General features: G+C 35.8%; 1 protein-coding gene across 1 annotated transcript; it reads left to right on the forward strand.

Annotated features, from left to right (window-relative positions):
- Positions 1–2531: 2531 nt before the first annotated feature.
- Polr3B (RNA polymerase III subunit RpIII128) lies at positions 2532–26162 on the forward strand. Its single transcript, XM_071599458.1, has 18 exons — positions 2532–2706; positions 2781–2935; positions 3602–3902; positions 4370–4537; positions 6747–6904; positions 7521–7629; positions 10082–10267; positions 10774–10887; positions 12756–12956; positions 13084–13246; positions 13599–13752; positions 14926–15233; positions 16225–16434; positions 17968–18149; positions 19315–19594; positions 20675–20970; positions 21650–21813; positions 24865–26162. Exons 1-18 carry the CDS (start codon positions 2629–2631, stop codon positions 25082–25084), a joined length of 3447 nt encoding a protein of 1148 aa, XP_071455559.1. The 5' UTR covers positions 2532–2628; the 3' UTR covers positions 25085–26162.
- The last annotated feature ends 457 nt before the right edge of the window (positions 26163–26619 follow it).

Consider the following 26619-nt stretch of genomic DNA (forward strand, 5'->3'; position numbering starts at 1 on the left):
CAGAACTTGATTTTAACTACTCACTATAAAAATGAAACACATAAATGCAATACTCTTCATATAAAGAGAAGGAAAGTGCATTCCACTATCTATTCTTTGTGCTAAAGATCACTCATCAGAGCTAAGGTGAATAGGACTGGTACGGTGATTTATATTTAAAGTATTTAGACAGATTACCAAATATATTCAGCTATATCATGAAATGGTGACTCCAAGAAGTAAAAAGTAAAGAAAAATGTAGCATAAATCCATTGCTAACAAAATAAAATGGTTAATTACTGTTAAAGGCTATCTAAAGTACTCATTAAAATAATAAAGAGTACCTATGAGTTTCAATGACTGATGACAGACAGTTAGCAAAAATGTCTGATCTCAACCTGAGTAAGGAAATATTTTCACATTTGGATTTTCAATTAAATTGGAATGAACCTGACCAGCAGTATTGAAGTTAGCATTTCAGCCTGTCTGGAACTTAACCACAAAAGAGTAGACAAATATGTGAAGACATTGAAAGTGTGGAAATTGGGTTTATATAGCAACAATTTTCCAACAGGGATGCAATATGAATTTGAAGAATGCATTATTAAAAGGATGATGGCACAAATTTCTAACTTGAATTTAATATTTGAAATATTTTGAATAGTTCAGGAAAATGTGTATGCTCACAAAACCAAAACTTGTGTCACTGAAATTCACAAGGAAATGAGAAAACCAGGGATAGTGAACAAGGAAGTGGTAGCAAGTTGTTGAGAGAAGGAAAAGTAGGCAATGGATGTATTAATAAAACTTTTATTTTTATCATTTTCTGCATCTCTTGATACTGATTTCCTAAGTAAATGTACAATATTTAAGTGTTTGTAGGATCAAATATGAATTTCAGACTGCACATTGGACCAAATGTTCGGATTTCACCTCACTTTAGTCCATGAACAATTTCAAATCGGGTACAGATCCCTTTTCCAGTAGGAGATGAAAGCACATAAACCACTCTTTTGGCAATTTTAATGACTGGAATTGGCCTTGTGAAGAGATCTTCCAAGAAAGTGCTGAAAGCTTTGGTTGGGTCTGTAAATAGTTGTTGTCATAAAAGCTTGGTTTAAATGCTACCTACTTTATATATTTTAAGAGGATGTATTAAAAATTGTACATCGGATGAAATCCCCAATTAATTGCCTTTAAACCATTGTTGTATTTTGAAAATAAATAAATCTCCAGGGAATAAGAAAAAGGTAAAATAACTTATGATATACAAAGAAGGTGTGATATGAGCTGTGATTAACATAATTTATTTGATTGAAATATAGGTAGAGTAAGCACGCACACAACAGTTCACCACCAAAATGGGTGAGCAATTCAAGCGCTGGTTTGGCAGTAGCTCATCAAACACTTGCATTTATATCTGTTCATTCCTTCATGAGTGCAACATGCAATGTGGAAGGTTACACAATTTTTTCACTGTTGATGAAATCACAGCACTTGTTTATATAGTCACTTCTATTCTACACTACCCCTGTGTTGACTTTGTCCACTTTTTCAATGATTAGATTGTTGTCTTTTAATGGTTTTTTAAACAAGATAATTGAAGTTAGCTTTTAAGAATAGCCTCTACTTTTTGGGAATTCAAAATTGGCAATGAATTTTAACTTCCGAGCTATGATCATCTTTAAGCCATTGTCTTTTTTCCCTAAGGTAACTTCACAGTCCACGGTTAAATATTCTAAATCTTTCATTCCAGTTAGAATATTGGGGAAATATTTAAAAGCATGATCCATCAATTTTTTGTGCTGGATATCTAGTTCCACATTTGAAATGTTCACAACTTGGTTGTGGAGGGCAAATTGGGAGATCATTAAGAACACGAGCGGAGGAACAGAGATGCTGTTTTAGGAAATTTGACCTTGAAAAATATCACTTTGCCAAGCAACTGTAGGAAGAAAATCATGGGAGCGATTTCAACCCGGAATTGATATATCAAATGGACAAAGGAAGGAGGATGGACAAGTGGGAAGAGCTGGAAATAAGAAGGAATTTGAAAAAGAGTTACTTGGTTAATGAGCTATTGTTTGGAGACCTATATTATATATATATATATATATATATATATATATATATATATATATATATATATATATATATATATATATATATATATATATATATCAATGCAGCACTATAGATCTAAAAATTACATACATGTCTAATTAATATAATGTCAAGAATCATAAATCGAATAAAATTCACTTTGAACTGAATCCAATTAAAATTGGAGTGAATTCACTAGTCTTTATATAATTTCCCTGATGGAGAATTTTGACCCTGTTACGCTGTTTTTCTTAAATATGTTTGGGGAAGAAAAGAAATTTGGGAATAATTTTTTATATCATAAATCTAAAGCTAACTAATAATAAGAAGTTTGTTCTATTAGTTTTCACATCAAGTAGTGGCACCCTATGGCTTGTCCTTTGAAAGTCCCCCTTCAATATCGGGAAACAATGGCTAAACGAAAGCGCACCGTACTCAACCATGTGGGTTCTCTCGTGTGGAATGTAAACATAGGCGTAAAAGCTTTAAATCAACGAAAGATTTTCACTACAGTTGCCCTAATATTCTCTATTTAACGTCAGAGCAATGGGCGAAACGTATAAATATTTTGGTAATTCTATGGACGACCCGAGAAAACTGAAGGAGCCTATTAAGTCAATTGATGTAAGTAACTACCGTGGCGGCTACATGTTTTCCATAAATTCGAAGTTTGCTTAACCCATGAAACTTTATTTTAGGAAAAATGGAAGCTGGTTCCAGCATTCCTCCAGGTTAAAGGACTTGTGAAGCCACACATCGATTCTTTTAATTACTTTGTCAATGTGGAAATAAATAATATCGTGAAGGCAAATGACAAAGTAACTAGCGAAGCTGATCCTTTATTTTACTTAAAGTAGGTGGAGTATGGCTTTATTCAACTTACTCGCGAATTGCATTGGCAGGGTGGCAAGTTGTAATTCTTCGTAGTAGACCGGACAAGTGTTCAAGGAAATACCAAAGTTGTTGAATTATATTTACATAGTTTATTGTTTAAAGTATAACACCTAGGTACCGTGGCAAATCAATTTTCTCGTTATTATCTTTCTGAAGGTATTCTAGAGCCTAGAGTTTAATAATGCATGGAAATAGAAGACAAGTAGCAATATCATATTGGCTTTTTAAGTACCGATGAGCAAATTTAGTAGGTTAAGGATAAAAATATTGCATTCATTCTGAAAGATGTCCAATTTCTACTGTATTTGTCAGCTTGGGTGCCATCGTATGTTCAAATAATTATAATATATTTCTTAATTCTTGTTATATTATCTGGCTTGGAAGTTTGTGTGCAAAATAGTTTTGATGAAAGAGCTTTTGAGTACTATGATACTTGTTGCCAGAAGATGCTTTGTGTTAGTTGCCTTTCTTCATGCAACAGGCATAAAATATTATTAAGTGAGAAGGTTTGCCCATTTAATTTCTCTTTAAATGAGCACTTATTTAACATCAGAAAGGTATAGGGTACCATTGGCACTAAATTTTAGTGTTATTTGATGTATTAACGTATGTTTTTTTTAATTAGGTACCTAAAAGTTCACGTTGGGACTCCTGATGTGGAGGAAGGATTCAACATTAGCAAGGCCAGCACCCCGCATGAATGCCGCCTGAGAGATATAACATACGCAGCACCAATCACAGTTGACATAGAATATACAAGAGGGAACCAGAGAGTTGTACGCAATGGCCTCCCCATCGGTCGTATGCCAATTATGCTCCGCTCCTCAAATTGCATCCTCACAGGAAAAACTCCACATCAACTGGCATTGGCAAATGAATGTCCTCATGACCCTGGTGGATACTTTGTTGTCCGGGGTCAAGAAAAGGTTAGTGGCATGCTAAATACAAACGAAAAACGTGAGTCATTTCATAGGAGTTTTAATTTCCTAAGTTGAAATATCATGCATTAAGAACCCATGATAGTGAGGTATCTTGTTTTTCAAATCATGCATGCTTATCCTCCATGGCATTTTTTTCAGCATGGTCTAAGTGAAAAAGCCTGTTTTTAAGATATCGCAAGAGGAACACTTCCACTTAACTCTTTTCCTCCACCACAACTATGTCTTTGCATACCTCTTTTTTACCACCTTCAAATTCACCCACTCTATTATACATGCTCTTCTGGCTTTGAGTTAATTGTATTCCTCATGTTGAGGGTGTCTTTGATCACATTAAACCGTGACTTTCTTAGTCCCATTTCCTTTTTCAAACTTCAATTTTACTCTTGTGTATCCATTTTTTTCAATAATGATCTCACAACACTCTACATATTGTCATTTTGTCTGTTTTACAGGTTATTTTAATTCAAGAGCAGCTATCTCGGAATCGGATGATTGTTGAGGTGGATCATAAGGGTATGGTTGTTTGCCAAGTCACAAGCAGCACCCACGAAAAGAAATCTCGAACTAATGTGATTGCTCGCAAGGGGAAGTACTTCCTCAAGCATAATGCTTTTCAAGATGTAAGTATAATTTGTCCTTTATGGGGGTGAATCCACACACATGTATCAGGAAACTTGAGATTATATCCCAGCTCAGGTGGTAAGAAATTGCCTAAATTTTTCATCCAAGATTACAAATTGCTTATTGTCAATGAAATACCTCAAATTTTCCAACTGCTTATTTTTCCTGGTGATGGCCTATAAGTCAGCATCATGATCAAGGCAAAAATATGCCTGGGTTGCAGTTGTTGTCATGTACCTTGATGACAATAATCATTAAAACTGTATTTGACTATAATTAGATTTTTTGTGGACAAATTAGTGGTTGAATAGTTCAGATCAGAAATAGTTATTTTGCAGTGTTTGCCTCCAAATCATGAAGCAATAGCAGTGCATATGTTGTATAAATGAAAAGAATAATTGAAATATTTCTCTGTGATTATATAATAACAATTACTTATCATAATTTCTTAGTTCAAAGTCCTGCAATTAATTGTTAATTTTTATACACAATTATTACCAGTTTAGCTTTATCAGTGTGCATGGATAAAAGGTATTACTAAGTGCATTTAAATCATGAGCATTTATTAACCTAATTCAGTTTCTCTGTGTGTATATCCATGTATTTGAATTTGTCCTGATTATGCATTCAATTGTGATAGAAATAAGTGTAGGAGAGTGATAGATAGAAATAAGTGTGGGGGAAGTTTAAGGGATACGTGCAAGGTAAGGCACATGCCCAGTGGTTGATTTTAAGGTTTAAATTGGGCCCCTAGTTAAGAATGCTGCTCATTTAGGGTAATGGTTTTTCCTAGCACCACGGGACACTCTACAGAAAATGGCTCCTCTTCCTCAAGTCAATCTCATTCTATGATTTTGTCCTTGCCTTGGCTGAGATTTCAAATCAAGGGTGAAATGAAGCACTTATTATTTCTTCAATTATGCAGAAGTTTTTTTTCAATTGTTTTAACTTGCATCTTATATAATTTGAAAATGGATTTGGTTTTTTTATCAAATATCTTATATCTTAGATTTTGATTTTGCAAGGATAAATGAGATATCATAATATTACACATTGAATTGTTTGTGTTGTAAATCAAATCTGCAACAACTAAGTTGTTTTTCATAGGTGCATTAATTAGATGTAAACAAGGTCATATATTTATGGGTGAAGGAGAGGAAACCACTTTAACCCACCTTTTCTTCTTTCCATCCATATTACCGTTAATGCTTGTCTCTCCTCCAAATAAGTGTTATTATTAATGGTAGTCTACCTTCCAAGGTAGGTTCTGGAAGGACACAATACTGATCATCGCTTAATATCTAAGTTACATCTAATATGACACGCCTGGACACCCCAAGCTGTTCTTCAATTCCACAGACTTTCTCTGTCCCTTCAAATCATCCAGCATGTCTATCCTTTTCCATCTTTTCCTTGCTAGCCTTATGCCCTTCCCTCAATCACAGTCTTCAACATCCCTTTGCCAATCAGAATGCTATGTATCAATGTTTCCCACCTCTTTTGAATTTCTCCCAACTATTTTCTCTCCTCCCCTACCATGCCTCAGACTTGGTTTGTTTTCTCTTCATTTATTTAACCTTTTCCATCCTCCACAACCAAATCTCAAAAGCCTCTAATCTATGCCTATCATCTTGCTTCAATTTCCACAGTTACATCATATGAAACCATGTGCCATATCAAAGTCTGCTCTATCTTTTCTTGACATGTTCACTCAACATCCCTGTCATCAACTTTCTCCTCCTCTTTGAAGTTTCTTTGGGTAACTTAATCCTTCTTACTCTGTCCCTATTAATTTGACGGTATTGGTCCAAAACACTACCAAGATAGGTGAACTGTTTTACCAGCTCTGTTTTTTCCCTCCAACTCAAACTGTTAACTTAGCCTTCCTCCCTCTCAAGTGTCTCATAACCTTTTGTTTTGTTTGCATTGATCTTTATCCCATACCTATCACCCTAATTTTCTTCTACCCTTAGCAATGATCTTAACCCATTAGCCATTTGGCTTAGTAAAGCTAGGCCGTAAGTATTTCCTATCCTGTTGTCCATGATGGGCTGGACCTCCCAGCACAGTAGACTGCTGAGGGTCGGTCGACCAGGTTATCCCAAACAGACTGCTCCTGGAAAACTAGCATTACCTAACCCTTTGGCCTATAAGTTTAAGAAAGCCAGGTTTGGTATGTCATAATAATGCCAAAGGATTTCCTTACAGGATATCCCCATTATTATAGTGTTCAAAGCTATGGGAATCCTTAGTGACCAAGCAATTGTGCAAATGATTGGCACAGACAGCAAGTACACTGAAGCCATCATCGGATCCCTGAATGATGCACACATGGCTAATGTGCTGACTCAAGACTCTGCACTCAAGTAAGTAAGAGTTTTTTCAATTCAAAATTTAATTGACATTGATTGGAAAATTTCTCCAATCATTATTATTTCAAATAAACAACCCTTCTCTTAGTTTATTGGAATTTTAATCTGATATCAGTTAATAAATTTTATCAAGAAGTAGGGGAAATTCATTTCACTTGCCAAACTGGACTCCTCAGAATCATTCTCATTTTATGTTACATATCTGTGTGATTAATTGAGTTTTTTTACCTCCTTAAAATAATTTTACTGTCAAGTTTTCATTTATAATTGCCAAACTTTTAAAACCAAAATGGTGCCAGATGAGCTTTGATTGAACAAATCAGGCGTGAAGTTTTTGGTTGAGCCAGTTGCATAGCATGAGATATCATGTGCACATGTGTTTTAAAATGGGTTAGTAAATTAATATTTTCATAACCTAATATATGACTGAGTTTTGAACAAAAATACATTCTATTCATGTAATTTCTACCTGAAAAGCCTGACTATAAAAGTCTGATAGGCCCAAAGATGGCTTTTGCAGGAGGAAATTTTGAGTCGTCAGATTTAGCATTTCTTCTATTGGTCGTACACTTATGAGAGATGTTTGTTGATTTAAGTTGAACTGTTTCAGGTACATAGGCAGTCGTGTACGTGTGAAAAGATTTTTTGTTGGGCCTAAAATACCACCAATGGAAGAAGCTCGTGAACTTCTGGCAACCACTATCCTTGCTCATGTTCCGGTAATTAAATGACTTAATTGCATTATTCTTGGAAAGCATAGTTCTTTAAGATATGGTCATTGCATAATTGTTTTAATAAGGCTCTGTATTCTGATTTGGACATAATGTTCATTGGATAACAATTTCACATGTAAATGAGTCAAGCGCGAAAACATTCATTTCTCTCATATCAATTTTGCTGTAGTAATTTTACCTTTATGTTTCATATTCCATGTAAAATTAATCCTATTCCACCATACCCCTTATTATTAATCATCCTGACAGATACCAATGCTATCTTCCTGAAAAAATAATTTCATTCAAGTTATTCCCACGTACTAAAAGGTAGGTTTTGGATGGGCCTTAATAACTGTTTACTTCCTAGTGTTGTAAAAATGTTCTTTTTGTTTCCTTTGTTTTATTTTTTTTTATTTCTTCGTAACTTCTACCTGCAACCTGTCTAAAAACAGTACTCTCTCCCTTCCTCTACTTCCCTTTTAACTGAATTTTCTCCCTTCTGTTATGGCCTTCTACATTCCGCTACCTTCTAATAGTTTCTCTATCTGCTTTCTCCTGCCTTATATGGATTGCCCCCTCTCTTTGTCCATCCTACTCAAAAATTGAACATTTGTCCTCCTCTCTGCCCGACGTATTTTCTCCTTTCTCTACCACTCCACTTCTCAAATGCCTCCAATCTCGGCTCATCCTCTTGCCTCAAAGATCAGGCCTCACATCCATAATGGTATATGATCCACCTTATAGAATTTTACTTATCTTTTCCTCACATTTTGACTCAGTTTCCCTATCATCAATATCTTGAAACTGCTTCTTTTCACTTATGCAATTCTTCTCCTAGTGTTCCGATCAATTTGCTTTTTTTCTTCTAATATACTGCCAAGATACGTGAACTAGAAAAAAATAATAAACAGAAAAAATTGATTGGGAAAAGGCTTATGTATAAATAACAATGTAGAGAATATGAACGTGTAAGTATCTAATGAGAAATTATTGTTACCTACCTTATTAATTCTTGATAGATTTACTGTACAATTGTATAGACTGTGCCTAATCATAACCTATCTTGACGGGTGGAATATCAATAATAATAATAATCTTAACTCCCTACTGTTTTATTAGTGACTGTTAATATTCTAAAGGTTTATATTGTCATTACATTGAAATCTTGATTACCAGGCAAGAGCTAAAGGTGATATTTTTGTAAAACATTAAAGAGTCCAATGCTTATATAACAAGTACACTGTATGACAGGAATCTCAATATAACAACTAATACACAGTATTGTTCATTGCCTAGTGATTTACATTAGAACAAATCTGTAGTAGTGGGACATTAATGTTGAAGCCACATTGGTATTTCAGGATTATGAGTGATTCAATATTGCATAATTATGGAAATAATAAAATTACATCAGTATTTTATGGTCAACCATACGTACTTTCGACCATCTCAGTCTGTCCATTTGTAATTTTTAGGCATTTGTGCTTTTTGTGTTTCATTTTGGTCACTGAAGTCAATAATTTAAGTCCAACTGTGGAACGGGTAGGTGTCTTAAATAGAGTTGAATTAAAATTCTGGAACTCACAGAATCTGCTCTTTTCAATTGATTTTTATTGCCAGGGATCCTCGGATGGATATGGTTCCCAATATTGGTGGTGTTAAAAGTATTAGTCAGTCTTTAATTAAGATGAAAGCAGTTTGTATCGATGAAAGGGAAACATTTGTCATTTCTAATTTTTCTTGTCAACTTGTCAGCTTAGCTGGTAATGCAACATCCACCATTCACTACAGCACATTGAAAAGTATATTTACAAGGTTAAAAAAGAAAATGCTGGGGAAAATTTTAAAGTCTTCGAATTTATTGATTATGTTCACGGCCCATTCCAAGATGTTATGTACAGAACCTCTGGCCATTGATAGATAGATAGATAGAGGTCTTTATTTGGGCAAAATTGAGATCTAATGGTTCTTTCTTCCATTTAACCCATCGTTGTATACATATTATATTAGGAATTAAACTTATAGTTACATTCATATGTACACACAAATACAAAGAGACAGACATTAATTCATTTGATACACCATGTTCATGATTCCAGGGCACAACAGTCACTGAGATTGGCCACTTAAAAGCTTTAATGTATGTTATTACAATTGGGCAATGCATAATAATTATGTAAAGCGATAACAATGTATGATTAATAATTACCCCAGTTGATATTCTCGAACTTAGGTAATAAAATAACCTTAGTAATAGCTGTAAGTACTATCCGAAAAGTAACCAAAATTAGCCAATAAGTAATCATAAAATCTCTCATTATTTATAACCAATAATATATTAAGTGTTTTGTTCAAGGGTTGTGAGCTCTGCTATGTAGCCTTTGCAGTAAACAGTGGTTGGGCCAAAATAAGTGTACTTTCTCATAGTCGTATTTCCCATCTCTGTTTTCCCCAGGTGCAAAATTTCAATTTCAAAATGAAGGCTATGTATTTGGCTTTGATGGTTCGCAGAGTGATTCAAGCACAAGGAGAACCGAAGACAATTGATGATCGGGACTATTATGGAAACAAAAGAATGGAGCTGGCTGGATCTCTTTTGGCCCTTCTTTTTGAGGATCTTTTTAAGAAATTTAACAGAGAGGTATGTTGGCTTAATAATAATAGCTGACTTAAATATTAAGCATGAGGCTATGTGCATGATAGCCTCAGACGTTAAGATGTCTCTAGAAAATGCAAATTCATGAATACTATATGATAATCTATAAATTTTTAATAAATTTGTCTCAGAAGCTAATAGCAATTTTTCTATTAAATGATTGTATTTAATTTGCTTGTACGATTTGGTATTTTGATTCCAGCTCCCTGCATTCAATACCACTATGTACTTCTTAAAAGTTTACCCTTTCATTTAAATGTTCTGGCTCAGGGTAATCCACTAGTCCTCATGTAAAAGATCTATTTTGGTTGAAATGGCCAAAATGAAAATCCTTATTCGACCTTAAAACTTTTCAGCATTGTTTATTGTTAATATCGGTTTTGCATTAGCATTGTGAGTTCCAACTGGTGATTTTGTGATGTTTTCCAGTCTAAAAAAAGATACAAAAACCTATGTCACTTTTTAAGTATCTGTGTTTTAAATCTTTACAGTTGAAAATTATAGCTGACAAAAATATTCCAAAAATTAAAGCAGCCCAGTTTGATATAGTGAAGCACATGAGGCAGGACCAAATTACCTTTGGCTTGGAAGCTGCGATTTCCACGGTAAGTATATTATATTTCTGTTGAATTTAGGTCAATGATTGAAACTATTTTCCATCAAAAACACTTTTCATTTTTTAAGTCTGTGTAATGTAGGAGATAAAATTGTCATTAAATGAAGAACACAATGTATTTTTCCACTGTTCTTTATTTTGGTACCACTAGTTTCAATGCTGAGGCGTCATCATCAGGTACAAATAAGTCAATTTGCATTCCATATTTATACCATTCTTGTGGGAGAAGGGGTGGGTGAGAGAGGGGGAAGGGAGGGAAGGAGAAGAGGGGTGTTAAGCATCAGGAAAGGCAATTAGTGGGGTTCACAGTGGAGGGGATAAGAAGGTTAGTTAGGTCTTTCCGTGAAGGAAAGGGATGCTTCCAGGATTAGGGAGAGGTGTCCAAACAATTATTCATTGACCAAATGACCCTTTTTCAAATTCCTTCTGATTTCCAGCTCTTCCCACTTGTCCTTCCTCCTTCCTTTCTCCATTTCGTGTATCAGTTCCGGGTTGAAATTGCTCCCCTTATTTTCCTCCCACAGATGCTTGGCGAAGTGAGATTGCACGAGGTCACATTTCCTAAAACAGCATTTATCTTCCTCCCCTCGTGTTTTTAATGCTCTCCCTATTTGGCGTGTGTAGATAGCACTACAGTCCTTACAAGTTAACTTTATTAATGCCACTTTTACTTTGTTTTATCCACTTTGTCTTTTGTAGTATTCATGAATGATTTTAGGTTGTTCACACTGTAAAAAGCCATCCGAAATTGTTCCCTAGGGAAAAGGTTGGCTATCTTCTGTGAAATCAATCAATTATAAGCGAGTCTACACCATTTATAATCTTTTACAGCCATATTAACTGATTTAAACAAAAGATTGTTTTTTGTAAGGGAACGTTTTCTGTGTACCATTTTTCTATTAAATCTTCTTTGTGCCCATTTTTCACTGCTATATCTTTTATCGCCTTTAGTTCTTGAACAAAATTACATTTAGAGAGTGGTATGTCTAGCAGTCTATTCAGCAGGAAAACTCTCCCCAGTCCTGGAAGCATCCCTTGCCTTCATGGAAAGACCTTACTACCCTTCCCCCCCCCCCACTCTGAACCCCATTAATCACCTTTCCTGATGCTTAACATCCCTCTCCTCCTTCCCATCGAGGCCGATCACAACCCCTTTTCTTCCCCCCCCCCCCTTTCCCCCTCCCTCACCCACCCTTTCACCCAAAATAATGGTATATAAATGGACTGCAAATTGACTAATTTGTATCTGATGATGACACCTAAGCGTTGAAGTTAGTAGTACCTAAATAAAGAACAGTGGAAAAATACATTGTGTTCATCATTTAATGAACTTGAACTTCCTCAAAGTTGAGCCAGAAACAATTGAATACGATAAAATTGTCCTTGAAATCTATCTGAAAGTGTCTTCTGTCTGGCATAACTTTCTAAGGCTTTCACAGTCATCCTTAAATAGCAATATTCTGCAGCACCAAAATGCAATCCAAAAATGTCCTTATGTAATTTAAGTATGCTTCCATATTGAAATCATATTTATTTTTGTTGAATCTGAAAACATCAGACAATCTTTTATTGTCATAGCATAAGAATCAGATAAAGATACTAACTTCTAGTGAGCATTATGAAAGCTGTGTAAAAAAGGAATAGATTTTGATATGTATTATCTTTTTAAATAATTGTTACTACTCTACGTTTTCTTTTTATCACCTTATGTGTCTTCAATGCTTATTCCCCCAATCACCGTAGTGTCTTGCTTTGCATAATATTATTTTTACAACCATTTCTGACACAACCCCCGATGTCTGAAGATAATGATGTCAAATATTGTGTAAATAATTTCTTGTATTAATCATTTCGCAGGGGAACTGGACCATTAAAAGATTCAAGATGGAGCGTTTAGGTGTCACCCAGATATTGTCCAGACTATCATATGTGTCTATGCTTGGCATGATGACAAGGGTTAACTCTCAGTTTGAGAAAACAAGAAAGGTATCTGGGCCACGTTCGTTGCAGCCTTCGCAGTGGGGAATGTTATGTCCATCAGACACACCTGAAGGAGAGGTAATAACTTTAATAAATTGTGCATGTCAATCTTTCAATGAATAATTAATTATTTTCTGTAGTTATCTAAGGTTTTCATATTTCCATTTCGGTATCAATAATTTACTTGTCCTTTCGTTCTTTCCAGTCTTGTGGTTTGGTGAAAAACTTGGCATTGATGACTCACATAACAACAGAGGCTGAAGAGGAGCCAATTGTTCGATTGGCCTTCAATGCTGGTGTGGAGAGCCTTGCACTGCTTAGCGGAGAAGAACTTAGCTGCCCGAGCGTTTTTCTAGTCTTCCTTAATGGTAGATACCAATTTGCATTTGAACTTAGTTTAATTCTCATGAAAGGAATGACTCCCATTCAAATGACAGTAATTCAACTATACTTGTCGTCAATACAGCATTAAGAATATGTTTACTTTATATGATCTGTAATTTTAATCACTTTACTTTTTGAAATTTAGCTACTCACAAATACAATAAATATTTTGCGGTGGTGTTTGTCTTTTATAAAGATAACTAAATGTTAGATTGCTCATAATTCTGGTTAAATATTTTGTGTGCAGATGTCCATTTCCTTTGTTTTTATTCGGTTATCATATTTTTTTAATGATCTGTGATGGAGGTTAACTGATGGTAATTACCATTAATAAAGGTAACATCTTGGGAGTGACACGAGATCACAGGAGGCTGGTTCGAATCTTCAGGCTGATGCGGCGAAGAGGCTTCATCAATGGCTTCATTTCAATCTACTCTCACCTTCACCACCGATGTGTTTATATTAGTTCGGATGGGGGGCGATTGTGCAGGTGAGGTTGGCCTATTACATTGTACCTCCTATCACAGCATTTATCATCCCTCTTGCTCTCTCCACTTATTTTTTACCTACCTGTGATTTCTCCCAGCAGTTGCCTCTACCGTATGTAATGATTCATTGTCTTCCTCCATCTAAGTTTTGGTTACATTAATATCAACCTTTGTTCTCCAAAATCTAGAGAACAGTCAATGGTCAATTGTAATTCACATTCTTATTTTCATTCATGAGAACATTTACTTTTTAATATCTATGAAAACTTTATACATTTGATGATGAAACTTGTGTGTAATAATACTATAAGGTCGGAAAGGTTTCAGCCAGAAATGTCTTTGTTCTTTTGTCTATAATGATTAAGCCTTTGTTTTTGCTTATCCCTGCCACGAATGTTTTGTTCTGGGCACCTTTTTTTCAAAGATTGGTATCAAATCAATTCATTGGAAAATTATGATACAATCCTTTTTAAGTTCATCCAGTCTTCATATCTATGCATGCTGTCGTGACATAGCACTCATCTCTGAGAGACAATTAAATGCCGTCAATTCCCAATGAGTAGTTAAAAATGTTTTTTTATGTAGATGATTTTCTAATTATTCACTCAACTTATTGAATATTTCCGTGATTTCATTCATTATTTGTGCTTGTCTCTCAAAAAATAGCGTATTAGATGTTTCCCTGAAGCACCAGATTAATTGAGAATTTTCCTGATAATTATGACTTCTTAATGATTCATTTTATGGATGTCGCAATAAAAAAATATGAGCCATCTAAAGTTCACAAAAATATTAGCTACATTTTTGAATATCATTCATTTATCCCAATGCCTGTTGAAAAAAATCACTTCATTTCAAAACTTATTAGCATGGGAGAAAATATTCCAATTTTTATTCCTCCCAGTTCTTCCAAGCACCATTCTTATTGAAATGTCAGTATATATGCTGAAAGTGTTCTTACAGCCAAGTGTGCTACATGACAATTACTTTTATATAAATCCCAAAGTTTGTGTTTAGTAAATTTTTTGTTTAAAAATCCAAAAGTAACTATTGTATTTTCTTTCAAGTCCAACTCCTTTTGTTTTCCATTCATGAGCTTGAGTAGAAAATTTTAATAATTTTAGTGTCACTATTTACTCTTTAGTGCACTTACTGAATATCCCACTTCTTCACAGACCATACATAATAGTCGACAAGCAAGGTTATCCCTCGGTGAAAAGTGAACACATCAATGACCTCCTTAGAGGATGTCGTACCTTTGATGACTTTGTGACGGATGGACAGGTTGAGTTTCTGGATGTCAACGAGGAGAGTGACTGCCTCATAGCGCTAAGGGAGGAAGGCATTGCACCCGGCGTCACCACACACCTTGAAATCGAACCTTTCACTCTCCTTGGTGTCTGTGCCGGTCTGGTCCCATACCCTCACCACAACCAGAGTCCAAGGAATACATATCAATGTGCTATGGGGAAGCAAGCTATGGGTAAGTTTTGTTTGTGAATGTCTAACTGAATTTGTGGGAATGTTAGAGAAAGACCAAATGCATCTAAACGGTACTGGTTTTATTATTTTGTGAGTATTCTTTCGTAAAAGCCTTTAATTATTTAAATTTTTGTCCGGTCTTAAGCCAGAATGCCCTCAGGGTAGCAATATTTAAATATGGTGTTAATTTTAACTCTTTAATAATTATAGCATTCTTTCTTAAACAGCTGTAAACTTTTACTGTTTTTTATTACACACTAAAAAATTCTCCGACTTTCATTATAATGTCATGCCATCGGAAGATACAGTTGTAAATATGTGCATATGAGTGTTTACAAGTGGCTCTTAATTCCTAATATGACCTGTATGGACCAATTTAATTGCTAGGACTAATATTAATGCCCAAGGAATGTTGCGTTACGTGGTTGTCAGATTTATGAAGCATGCTTAGAATTTAAAAGAACATATTCTTAGATTGATAGAATATTATAATTTATTCTTCTGATACAGCACCCTGTGTGGATAAAGTGGCACTATGTGGGTACTTATTTATTGAAATAAAAGAGAGAAACAATATTAGATTGCTACTAAATGATCAAATTGATTGGTCCATCATTATTTTGTTACCTCGTGAGAAAACTAAATCAATTTTTTGGACTAATTGCAGAAAACAGCATAAGAAGGCCCCAAGGAAGTATTGTCTTATAGACTTGGTTTTAAGCCTTTTCAGCTCTTTTTTAGATGATTATGCATGTTCATCTCTTGGATGTGTGAACATAAACATGAATTAATTAATGTATGGCCCACTGAATTTGAACTCAAGTTCTGTAGTAAGATAATTTTACAAAAGAGAGTGTTAGTTCAAGACAACTTCAATTCAGGAATTAGTAGAATAAATAGAGGCTCTCAACAGTTACTTTATTAAAGTTAATAAAAATTGCATTTGAGTGCTAATAACTTTGCAAATACCCCCTTTTGTTATTTTTATTCAGGTACCATTGGATACAACCAGCAAAATAGGATTGATACACTTATGTACAATATGGTTTATCCTCAAGCTCCTATGGTCAAGACTAAGACAATTGAACTGACTAATTTGGATAAACTCCCTGCCGGCCAGAATGCCGTGGTTGCTGTCATGAGCTACAGTGGATATGACATTGAGGATGCGCTCATCTTGAACAAAGCCTCAATTGATAGAGGTTAGTATAACAAAGAATATTATTGTAGACCCATTCAAATTTTTAAACTTTCTGTGTGTCTTTAGAAGAACTTAAACTATTGATGGTTGTTACGACCTCAAATCATAACTTTATTCCATTCCATAAAATAAATTCAAGTAATATTTTGTAGGGGTCACGGTAGTCCAGGGGTAAAGCATTAGACTACTAACTGGAGGGCCCGGGTTTGACTCCTGGGCATGCCTCTCTGGGCACCTTCAGCTCCAGCCAAGCTATGTGAGTTTTAGGGTTCCAGATCTTCCTGGGAAACCAAAGCTGACACAGGAAAATGAACTGACCCCCTTTCTCTGGTGTGTGAATTTCCCACACTGTGGGACTCAGTACTGGGTGAACTCTACCATCACCTAGAAAACCAACCTTCAGGTTGATTACTGTGATTATGGTTTTTTATAAATATTTTGTAAGACTCTCTTCGTATGCATATCAATTCCAAAAAAGAGAAAAAAGCCTTAGCTGAACCAACAGTAAGGAGCTTTGGTTACATGTTAGGCTTATTGTGCAACCCAGTACTGGTGGTTAAGTGGGAAGAGCATTTCCCTATTTATCAGAGGGGTCTGTGTTAAAATACGGGTGATGCATCTGGACACCCCTCCGTAGAAATCCAGGTGATTTAATTTCCTGAGGACCAGGAATTAAAAACTTTTAAGAAAGCCCAGGTATTTCGAACTTGTATTTTTTTAAAAGTATATCGAAGTTTCAAAACATTTAAGTATAATTGTGATTGGAATTTCATTAAAATTTCAAGGTACCAGGAAGAGAGTGGCACTGACAAGCTGTAAAATGGATAATCGAGAGTTTACTGCATTATTTTAAATCCATTTATAGGTCTTCCATAGTTTGAAAAACAAAATTCTGTGCTATACATGCTAGCATCATCAGAAAAAGAGGGGAGGTACATCCAGATTACCCATAGAAAATATCTTGAAGGTGAAGCACTAGTACTTGATGCATTCAATGTCATTTGAAATCAAATTTCACAGCACAGAAAAAATTTTAGTTAAAGATATTCAATTTTCATGCCACTGCTTAAATGTTACCAATAAAATCCTTAACTGATATAAAGCCCTCCAATTACCCTAGTAGTACGCGTGGGGATCGAGATAGTGCGGTGGCTAATGTACTGGTTTCCCACCCAGAGGGCCCGGGTTCAAATCCCGGCGGTGTTGAATATTTTTCAAAGGTATCTCGATCCCTGCTTGAGGTGCTTTGTGGAGGGCACTTTGAGAGAGTACGCCATCCGTCGGATGGGACGTTAAGCTATCTTGGCACCTTTTGTAAAGAGTAGGCTAATGCTGACGCCGGGTTTCTCTTCACCCTTCATCCTTTCCTCTCCATCCCCAATGGTGCAAATGACCTGAGCTGTCGGTCGCCTCCCCTAAATACTGCTGCTACTACCCAAGTAGTACGCCCCCTGGCATGATTGGAAAATCATGTTAATTAATTGTTACGGCTGAATTTCATTCTTTTTCAAAAAACAATTTTTTTGTGTTTCAGGGTTTGGACGTTGCCTGGTATACCGAAATGCCAAATGTACCCTCAAGAGGTATGCAAATCAGACCTATGACAGAGTTCTTGGGCCATTAGTTGATTCTGAGACCATGGAGCCAATATGGAAGCATGAAATTCTAGACCAGGATGGCATCGCTTCCCCCGGTGAAAAAGTGGAAAATCGACAGGTGAAACATATTAGCAGTTTTAAGAATCTGTTGTTTTCTCTTTTGGCTTTCAACATCCTCAGAATTGATGTTGATTTAATGTATTAATTTTAGGTGATTCACTTCTGTATTCCTAAATGGTCCAGCAGACTAGGTGATTGTACACTATATTGGGCCAACGTATATACTCACAATGGAAAGTACGATGGTTTTCTGATTATATGTTCTTAAACTTAAGTAGTCATCACTTCAAAGCCCCTACCATGCCATTTAATATATTCAGACTCGAAGACTGAAATAATACATTTGCACTGTTTTAAAGTTATGATATTTTTTGAAAATTACCATTATTATATTTTTTTCCAATTTAATTGATTGCCCAGAGTCATTTTATTGGGTATTGCTTATTCCATTCAGGGTCAAAAACATCCATACCCTCATCTTTTTTGAACATATTGGTGTACTTTCCATTTAATTATTATTATTAAAATTCATATGTGCAGATAGACAATGTCAGGTGGCACCCAAGTCCCATGTATTGCAATCAAACTTGCCTTGGAAAAATAACATGACATTTCAAATCCAATCAATATTACTAAAGATGATAAATAAAATCAGTCAGAAAAAAATACACCTAAAGGAAACTTCCAAACACTAATATCTAGCACGCAAAGAAAAGAAAATCCCAATCTCATCAATATCAGTTACCCAATCAACAAAAAAATATCAAAAATAAGCTGTTACATACAATTTTACTCAACGCATCAATCAAATTATTATATAAACTGTTAACATCGTTACTTAAAAAGTATTTACCCTGTTAGGAAAGGGCTTGAATAAATGCTTTTGGTGTCAAATTGTGAATGATGTTTTTATATCTAGAATAAATAAGAATAGCATTATTGTGTGGAAAATATTCATTCAGGAATATGAAACCTTAAAAAGAATGGAATGGTTAATTATAGTCTTGGGTGGTTAGGTCGCAATTGCCATTATAGCATCAGTCTAACCCACTGAAGTAACTGTTACAACATATCAACAACATATCTTTGGGTGTGACGATGTTTTTAATTTCTTTGTTGGGTGAGGAACGTGTATTGGTGGTTCATATCTAAGGTACCTCTAAAATCTACCTCAGCCAATGTACTACTATTATTTATGACAATGCATGTTTACATTCCATCAGGTTCTGGTGAACAAGTCAATGCCAAAAGTTACCCAGACGCCAGTAGGGACTCCCCCTCCTAACAGCAATGTGCCAGTGGTCCAGCCACTTGGCACGCCAGCAGCTGAATATCAAGAAATCCCAGTGACGTACAAAGGACCTGTCCCGTCTTACGTTGAGAAGGTGATGGTCTCTTCAAACAGGGATGATGCTTTTCTCATAAAGCTACTCCTCAGACAAACTCGGCGGCCCGAGATAGGGGACAAGTTCAGCAGCAGGCATGGACAGAAAGGAGTCACAGGTCTGTGTGCTTAAAATATTGCTTTAGAAATCCATTTAAAAACTCCAAGGGGGAAACAGTTTCTGGCATTATTTTGTGTAAATTATTCATCATGGTGGTAATCAAAAAAACTGTTAGGTCCACTTAATGATTTTTTCATTCATACCACCTTTGTTTTACTGTGTCATATGATGTCTGCAGGTCAAAAAACATCAAATGAATTTAAGGAAGTTTTTTCATTTCTATGGCATGGAAAATTAGTTAATTCAAAGGTTATATAGCTTTCGAGAAAGTCAAAACCTCAGTTAAATGTTAATATAGGAGTTCATGAATCTGAGGAAGTGGAACATTTGACTTATATTGGAACTGTTTTGGACCAAAATAGTCCGTAAAGTGGTATAGTCATAATAAGATAATTTGCATTATGCAAAGAAGCTTTCAACAGGTGAAGGGAATTGATGTTACGGACTTTGAGAAAGGCTGTTAAGAAATGTCTTGTAAGGACTCTCGAGTATGAAGAGTGGTTTTGTCCGGTGGAAACATGGTCTTTGAAGGAAGATAATAAGCGTAGGATTTCTGTTTTCCCTATTTTTAATTTATTCAAAACTATCAACAGATATTACCTTGGCTTTCATAGTAATTATTTTCTTTCTAAAAATTTTTCAATTTCATTCCAGTTAATTGGCAGCCCTTGCAAAATCTTCCCAGCTTTCTGTCAGTATTACTATTTCATCTACGAATCTAACATACTTTACCCTCATCCCTACTATCCCATTGCCTGTAAATGCCAATTGAGCTTTTTTATTAATATTTCTCCATATACTGCATACACACACAATACGCTCGTATACACGGACACACAAAATCATACTGGTGATAATAAGTGCCCTTCTGTGACCCGTCTTCCTAGTTCCACTCTCCAAGACTTCATCCTCTGTTTTAACAATCAATATCTGCTGAGTTTTAAAATACCAAATAACCCATCTCTCCTTACATTTCACTTTACAAACCTTGGTACAATCCTTGTAATTGCATTTGTGAAAAAAAAAAACTTTTTTTTTAATGTGGTAAAGAGATTTAATTTATGATTTACAATTTCAGGGTTGATTGTAAATCAAGAGGACATGCCATTCAGTGATCAGGGAGTGTGTCCTGACATCATAATGAACCCCCATGGTTTTCCATCCCGTATGACTGTGGGCAAACTCATGGAGTTGTTGGCTGGGAAGGCTGGAGTCCTGGAAGGGGAGTTCAAGTATGGAACGGCTTTTGGCGGATCAAAGATTCAAGATGTTGGCGAAGAACTGATCAAGCATGGATTCAATTACCAAGGAAAAGATATACTCACTTCTGGAATCACTGGTGAACCTCTCACAGCCTACATATTCTTTGGACCAGTAAGTGGAGAAATTCATTTTTTCCCATGTGCACTGTTAAGCTCATCTTAATATAATTCTTAAAGGGATAAAGTGTCTATGATAACTGTAGGAGTAGTAATGCTTGTGTTTTACTAAATAAGACATATTCTAAGCATACTCTGGCAGTTAACTATTACCACAATTAATGGCATCTGTATTTCATTTTTATGTGAGTTAAGTAAGTTTAAAAGCTGTTTAAAAATCTACACTGATTAATCAAATATATACCTGTACATTTGTATTTGAGTAATGAGAACAATGATGGAAATAGTATAAGATATATGTATTGTGCTGTTGTTTTATTTGTCAATTTTGAGAAAGTATTAAATGGAGTGTGATGGACACTTATAAATTATAGATAGATATAAATAGTTATTCAACTTATTGCGGAGGATAAGAGTGTAGTTAGGCACTTTGATGAAATAATTTAATTTTTTTATTCAGTCTGCACAATAAGAACATCAAATTGAGAATCTGGATAAACAGGGGTACATAATTGCACTCTTCAGTGATTTTTTGAAACTAGGGAGAATGGACTAGGGAGTCCATTCTGCCCCACCATGTATTTTGTTACGATATGATTAACTTCAACCCTCTATTGTCCCATTCCTTCCTCCGCTGAGTAAGTTTATTTGATTCTTTTATTGTCTTCATCCAGGTTTACTATCAGAAGCTAAAGCACATGGTCCTTGATAAAATGCATGGGCGTGCAAGGGGGCCCCGTGCGGTTCTGACGAGGCAGCCAACAGAAGGAAGATCTCGGGAAGGTGGACTACGTCTTGGGGAGATGGAGCGTGACTGCCTGCTGTCATATGGTGCAAGGTGGGTGAAAGTCACGTCAGAATGAGTCAACTTGACTCATGCAGCAAAGGAATTAAGGGGTAGATGGTACAATAGCTTAGTTTTGCATGTATAAATCTTATGTATGTATATCTGTTGAGTAACATAGTAACTTGAGAAGGATGGAAAAGGTGAAATGAACAGAAAGGAAAATGAAAGTTAGTCTGAAAAGTTTGAGACCTTACACACAAACAAGACATTTTTTTTCTTCAAATTTATATTTATTTTTTAACATAAGTCTCTTTTTAAGTCAATACACTTTTTCCAGCAATGCTCAAACTGTTTTGACTCTTCCAAATAGTAGTTGAAGTATTTCTCCACAAAAGAAGCATTAATGTTTGTGCTAACTTCCTGGTAAACTAAAAATATCTGCCCTCCTAGCAAAACTCTTAAGGTTAAGAAAAATTTGCTGGGAGATCTGGTGAATATGGTGAGTGGTCAACCAATTTGAAGTGCAATTTGTGAATTTTAGCCATGTCGACTGCAGAAGTGTGAGCAGGTTTGTTGTCTTGATGGAAAGGCACCTTCTCCTTCAAATACGGTCTTTTTTGGTAATTTCTGCCTTCAGCTTGTCAAATAATGATGTGTAATACTCTCCCGTTATTGTACAGGGCCTTGAAAATGTTCATTCGAATGCATTTTTTGTCCTAAGTGAGCAAACATGGCATCTAACGAATGGATAGCTTATGCATGTCCAATTCTTCAATCAATATTTGACAAACACATTCTTTCAATATGCCCATTGCCTCTGTAATCTCTCACCCTAATGAGAAGGTCGCCCATATTATTTGGTGAACCGTTTCGATGTTATTGGTGGTTGTTGAAGTTTTTGGCTGTCTCAAGCCCTCATCATAAGCCCAACTGGTATGGCCACATTTAAATTCAACTGCCCAAAATCAATGGTCATAAATGTAGTAGTAGTATTTAGGGGAGGCGACCGACTGCTGAGGTCATTTGCACCATAGGGGATGGACAGGAAAGGATGAAGGGTGGAGAGAAACCTGGCGTTGGCATTAGCCTACTCTTTACGAAAGGCGCCAAGGGGTCTGCAGCTTAACGTCCCTTCCAACGGACGGCGTACTCACTCTAAGTGCCCTCCACAAAACACCTCAAGTAGGGATCGAGATACCTCTGAAAATATTCAACACCGCCGGGATTTGAACCTGAGCCCTCTGGGTGGGAAGCCAGTACGATAGCCACTACACCAATCCTGATCCCCGGTCATAAATGATGCTGCAGAGTTCTCTTACACAGTATCCAACTCATCTGTGATTTGTGTAGGCATATTGCCTTTCAAAAACAAATGTTTAATGACAGCTCAAGTCTCAATTTTTCAATTTTACAAGCCCCCACAATGACTCACTCAAATGATTGTCCAGCAACAACTGAGCGTTCAAAATGGTTGGAATAATTTTTGTGAGTGCTTTTCAATTCATGTGCAAACATATTCGTTAACTTTGGTGGGCCATCTTCATGTTAAGGTCGGAAACTTTTCTGACAAGCCTCATATTAAACCTGTTGAGGGAGGAGAGTGTATTGTTGAGAGAAAGCCAAAGGAGACAGGATAAACATGGATGCAGAGTGTTTTGATTGGTAATGGGATGTTGAATACTGTGATAGAGGGGCAAACGAGGAAGGGGAAGGAATATGATCGGTACATTCAACGGAATGAAGGGAAGGATGCAGAGTTGAAGAGGGGTTTATTGTAGTGCTGGATGTCAGGTTGAATATTGTTGAGGGTCGAGTAAATGCATCGTTATACCACTTTGTAGACTGTGTCCATCCAAACCGTACTTAAAATGGTAAATGTATTGATGCTTAAATGTGCCACAGCTATTGAAATTTTAAAATGTTCCTGTTGCTGAAGTTTATAATATTCACCAGCAAAAATTCTCATTCACATAGAAAAAATTACTGCTGAATTCAGAAAGTTAGTTTTGATTAATAAGGGTATAGCTCTACTAGAGCTAACAATAAGCCTTAAGGAATGTGAAATTGATATATTAATGAGGTATGGCAGCCATCACCTAAGACACTATGAATCTCTAGTAATCAGTTAAGTAAACAATACTTGGACTTTAGGATTCTCAGGAATAGCTTGGATTTAAACTCAGGGATGTGAGAATGTTGAGAAAAAGCTTGTCAAAACTTTGATATGGACTGTGGTTTTGGGTGATGCAGAAACATAGTCATTGAAGCAAGATGATAGGCGTTGAATGGAGACTTTTGAGAAGTTGATGTGGAGAAGGTTGGGAAAAGTGATGGGCGGAAAGGAAAACAAACAAAGAGGTACTAGGAAATGTTGGGAGAGGGGAGGGGATTGTTGGAAGAAATTCAGTGGAGGCAGGAAAAATGGATGAAGGGGCTATTGACCGGCAGTGGGATATTGAAGACTGTAATAGAGGGGAGAATGTTATTTATTTGTTTATTTATCGACTTCATTGGGTGATGTTGAGATTTAAAGTTCCTTCTTCCACCTAACCCGTGTATATTACATCAAAGACCATTACATACTGTACAACCAAGCCCTAGATGGAGGAAAATCCACCTTGGCAGGAATTGAACCCACGATCCCTGGGTTGTCAGGCAAGGATGTTACCCTGCCACAACCGGGGCCAGCCGTAGGTATAATGCTAGGCAAACAAGGAAGGGGAAGGAATGGTAAGGACATGCTGAGATGATATGAAGAGAGGAAGAAAGTATGTTGAGTTGAGGAAGGGTTTATTGTAATGTTGAATGTCTTGTGGTGTTTTGTCAGTTGATAAAAAGAAGTCTATTATAGTTCAATATGCATGCTACCAAAATGTGCCTTAAATGGTGGAATTCCAATAAGATAAAAAAATGTGAATGACTGATAAGTCTCCCTGTCATTTTTCAGTGCATATTTACTTCTTAATGAATAATGTACTCTCTTGATTTTTCCGCACTGGCTCATTTTTAAATTCTGAGAGGCAAGTGGAAAGATTCTAGTTTCGTCAGTGTTGTAAGTGACCTCAATGTGAATTCGATCATTTTGCATGTGACGGAGAGCAGCATGCTGCTTGTTGAGAGGTTAATGATCTCCAGTGATGCATTCCAAGTCGACGTCTGCAACAAATGCGGCCTCGTGGGTTATTCTGGATGGTGCCATTACTGCAGGTCCAGCTCCTCCGTCTCTTCCATCCGGATTCCATATGCTTGCAAACTTCTCTTTCAGGAGCTCCAGTCGATGAACATTATTCCTCGTTTAACCCTTCACAAGTACAGTGATTGAAATTCTGATTTCACGTTTACCTTCAGAGAAGTCTTATCAAGAAGAAGAGGAAATTTGCAAAAGTGGTTAAACATTGGAAAGAAAAAAGCTTACTTTATTAAGTCGTGCATACATTAAGTCAAATTGTGGTAATTTATTGATTGCTGGCCTTCATAAGGTTATCATAGTAGTTGTTGGAGAGTGTTTGTAAATAAACTGACTAGTTTTTTGTAACATGTTCTATTTCACTAGATTGTTGATATTTTGCAAAGTTACTAATGTTTATAAGTTGTAATTTTTTGAAAGGATATTGTGGTGATTACTGCTATAAAAATAAGTCAAATCTGTGAAAGATTAAGGAGTTTTTTGCCTACAGCTGTGATACCATTATTTGTAACCCCCCAATGAAGTCCAATGAATGGAGACAAATTTGACCCACACATTGTTGTTGTCAAATCTGTGAGAAAATTGAACAACTGTGAGACATTTTTTGCCCTCAGCCATGATGCCTCTATTGTAACCAATATAAAATGCAATGGATGTAATTACATTTAAAACCTCTTCTGGTAATGTCATAAAAATTGGTTGGTTGATAATTAATTATTGTTATTTATTTATTATAGTACCCAGCAAGCCACCATTAGGGTGCATGGTAGGGGGTGAATAGACGCCAGACTAATTTTAACCCGATAATGACCCTACCGCGGTCGGACATGTTATTCTAATTCCTTATCATTTGTGGAAAAAATTACATCCTAAATCCATCTCTTCTACACTTGATCTCTCTAATTTTATTGGCATGATCTCTGCTACCGTAGTACAACAGGAGTAATAATACATTTTCAATATCACTGCTAAAGAGATATCCTTCTAATGTATGCAAGAGATTTAATCTCTAATTTAACCTTCGCTCCGAGAGTGATACCCAGCCTGGTTGTTCCAATATTTTGGATACGCTACTAAGTTTATCATAGCAATGTGTCAGTAAAATGAGAGAGATTAAGTGCAGAACAGAATGGACCCAATGAGCAGAAAAACCACCAAACCCATACAACATCCTAAGCTGCTCAACAAAAGCCTTGAGCTTCAATTTTTGTTTAATCAGTTCTGCATCACACTAATAAGGTATGCTATGAATAAATTTGTTCAGCCTTCCAACTATCGAGCAATAAAAGTAGTACTCTTACTGTTTTATTAATAAATTGTTTCTTAAAGAATTCTAAATATTTACTAATATACTATTATTTAATAAATGAATGCTTACGTAATTATTCACTATGAAATTCAACACTTATTAATCTTTCTGTTATTACACTTAGTTAAAAATCAAACAATGATCAAATCTGACATCGATTGGTGGTTCTCACAACTCATTTGGTCATTGTTGAGGTTGACCTCTATGTCCCTGGTTCCACGAACTTCCTCTCTATGGATATTTCAATGTAGCAATATGGATTAAGTTCTATGGATACTATTTCAATGACGGAAATCTTTGTAATTTATTAACAACTAAGTTTAATAGTGCTGGAGGGTATCTGTTTGACAATGTGTTGGCA

The sequence above is a fragment of the Hetaerina americana genome, unplaced genomic scaffold, assembly GCF_022747635.1.
Source record: "Hetaerina americana unplaced genomic scaffold, ioHetAmer1.1.p SCAF_11, whole genome shotgun sequence".
Taxonomy (NCBI): Eukaryota; Metazoa; Arthropoda; class Insecta; order Odonata; family Calopterygidae; genus Hetaerina; species Hetaerina americana.

Bases quoted from the DNA above. Each gene is read 5' to 3' on its own strand.
- Polr3B (XM_071599458.1), top strand. From the start codon at position 2,629: ATGGGCGAAACGTATAAATATTTTGGTAATTCTATGGACGACCCGAGA. The intron at 2,707-2,780 runs GTAAGTAACTAC...ACTTTATTTTAG, and splicing joins AGCCTATTAAGTCAATTGAT to GAAAAATGGAAGCTGGTTCC. The intron at 21,814-24,864 runs GTGGGTGAAAGT...GACGGAGAGCAG, and splicing joins CTGCTGTCATATGGTGCAAG to CATGCTGCTTGTTGAGAGGT.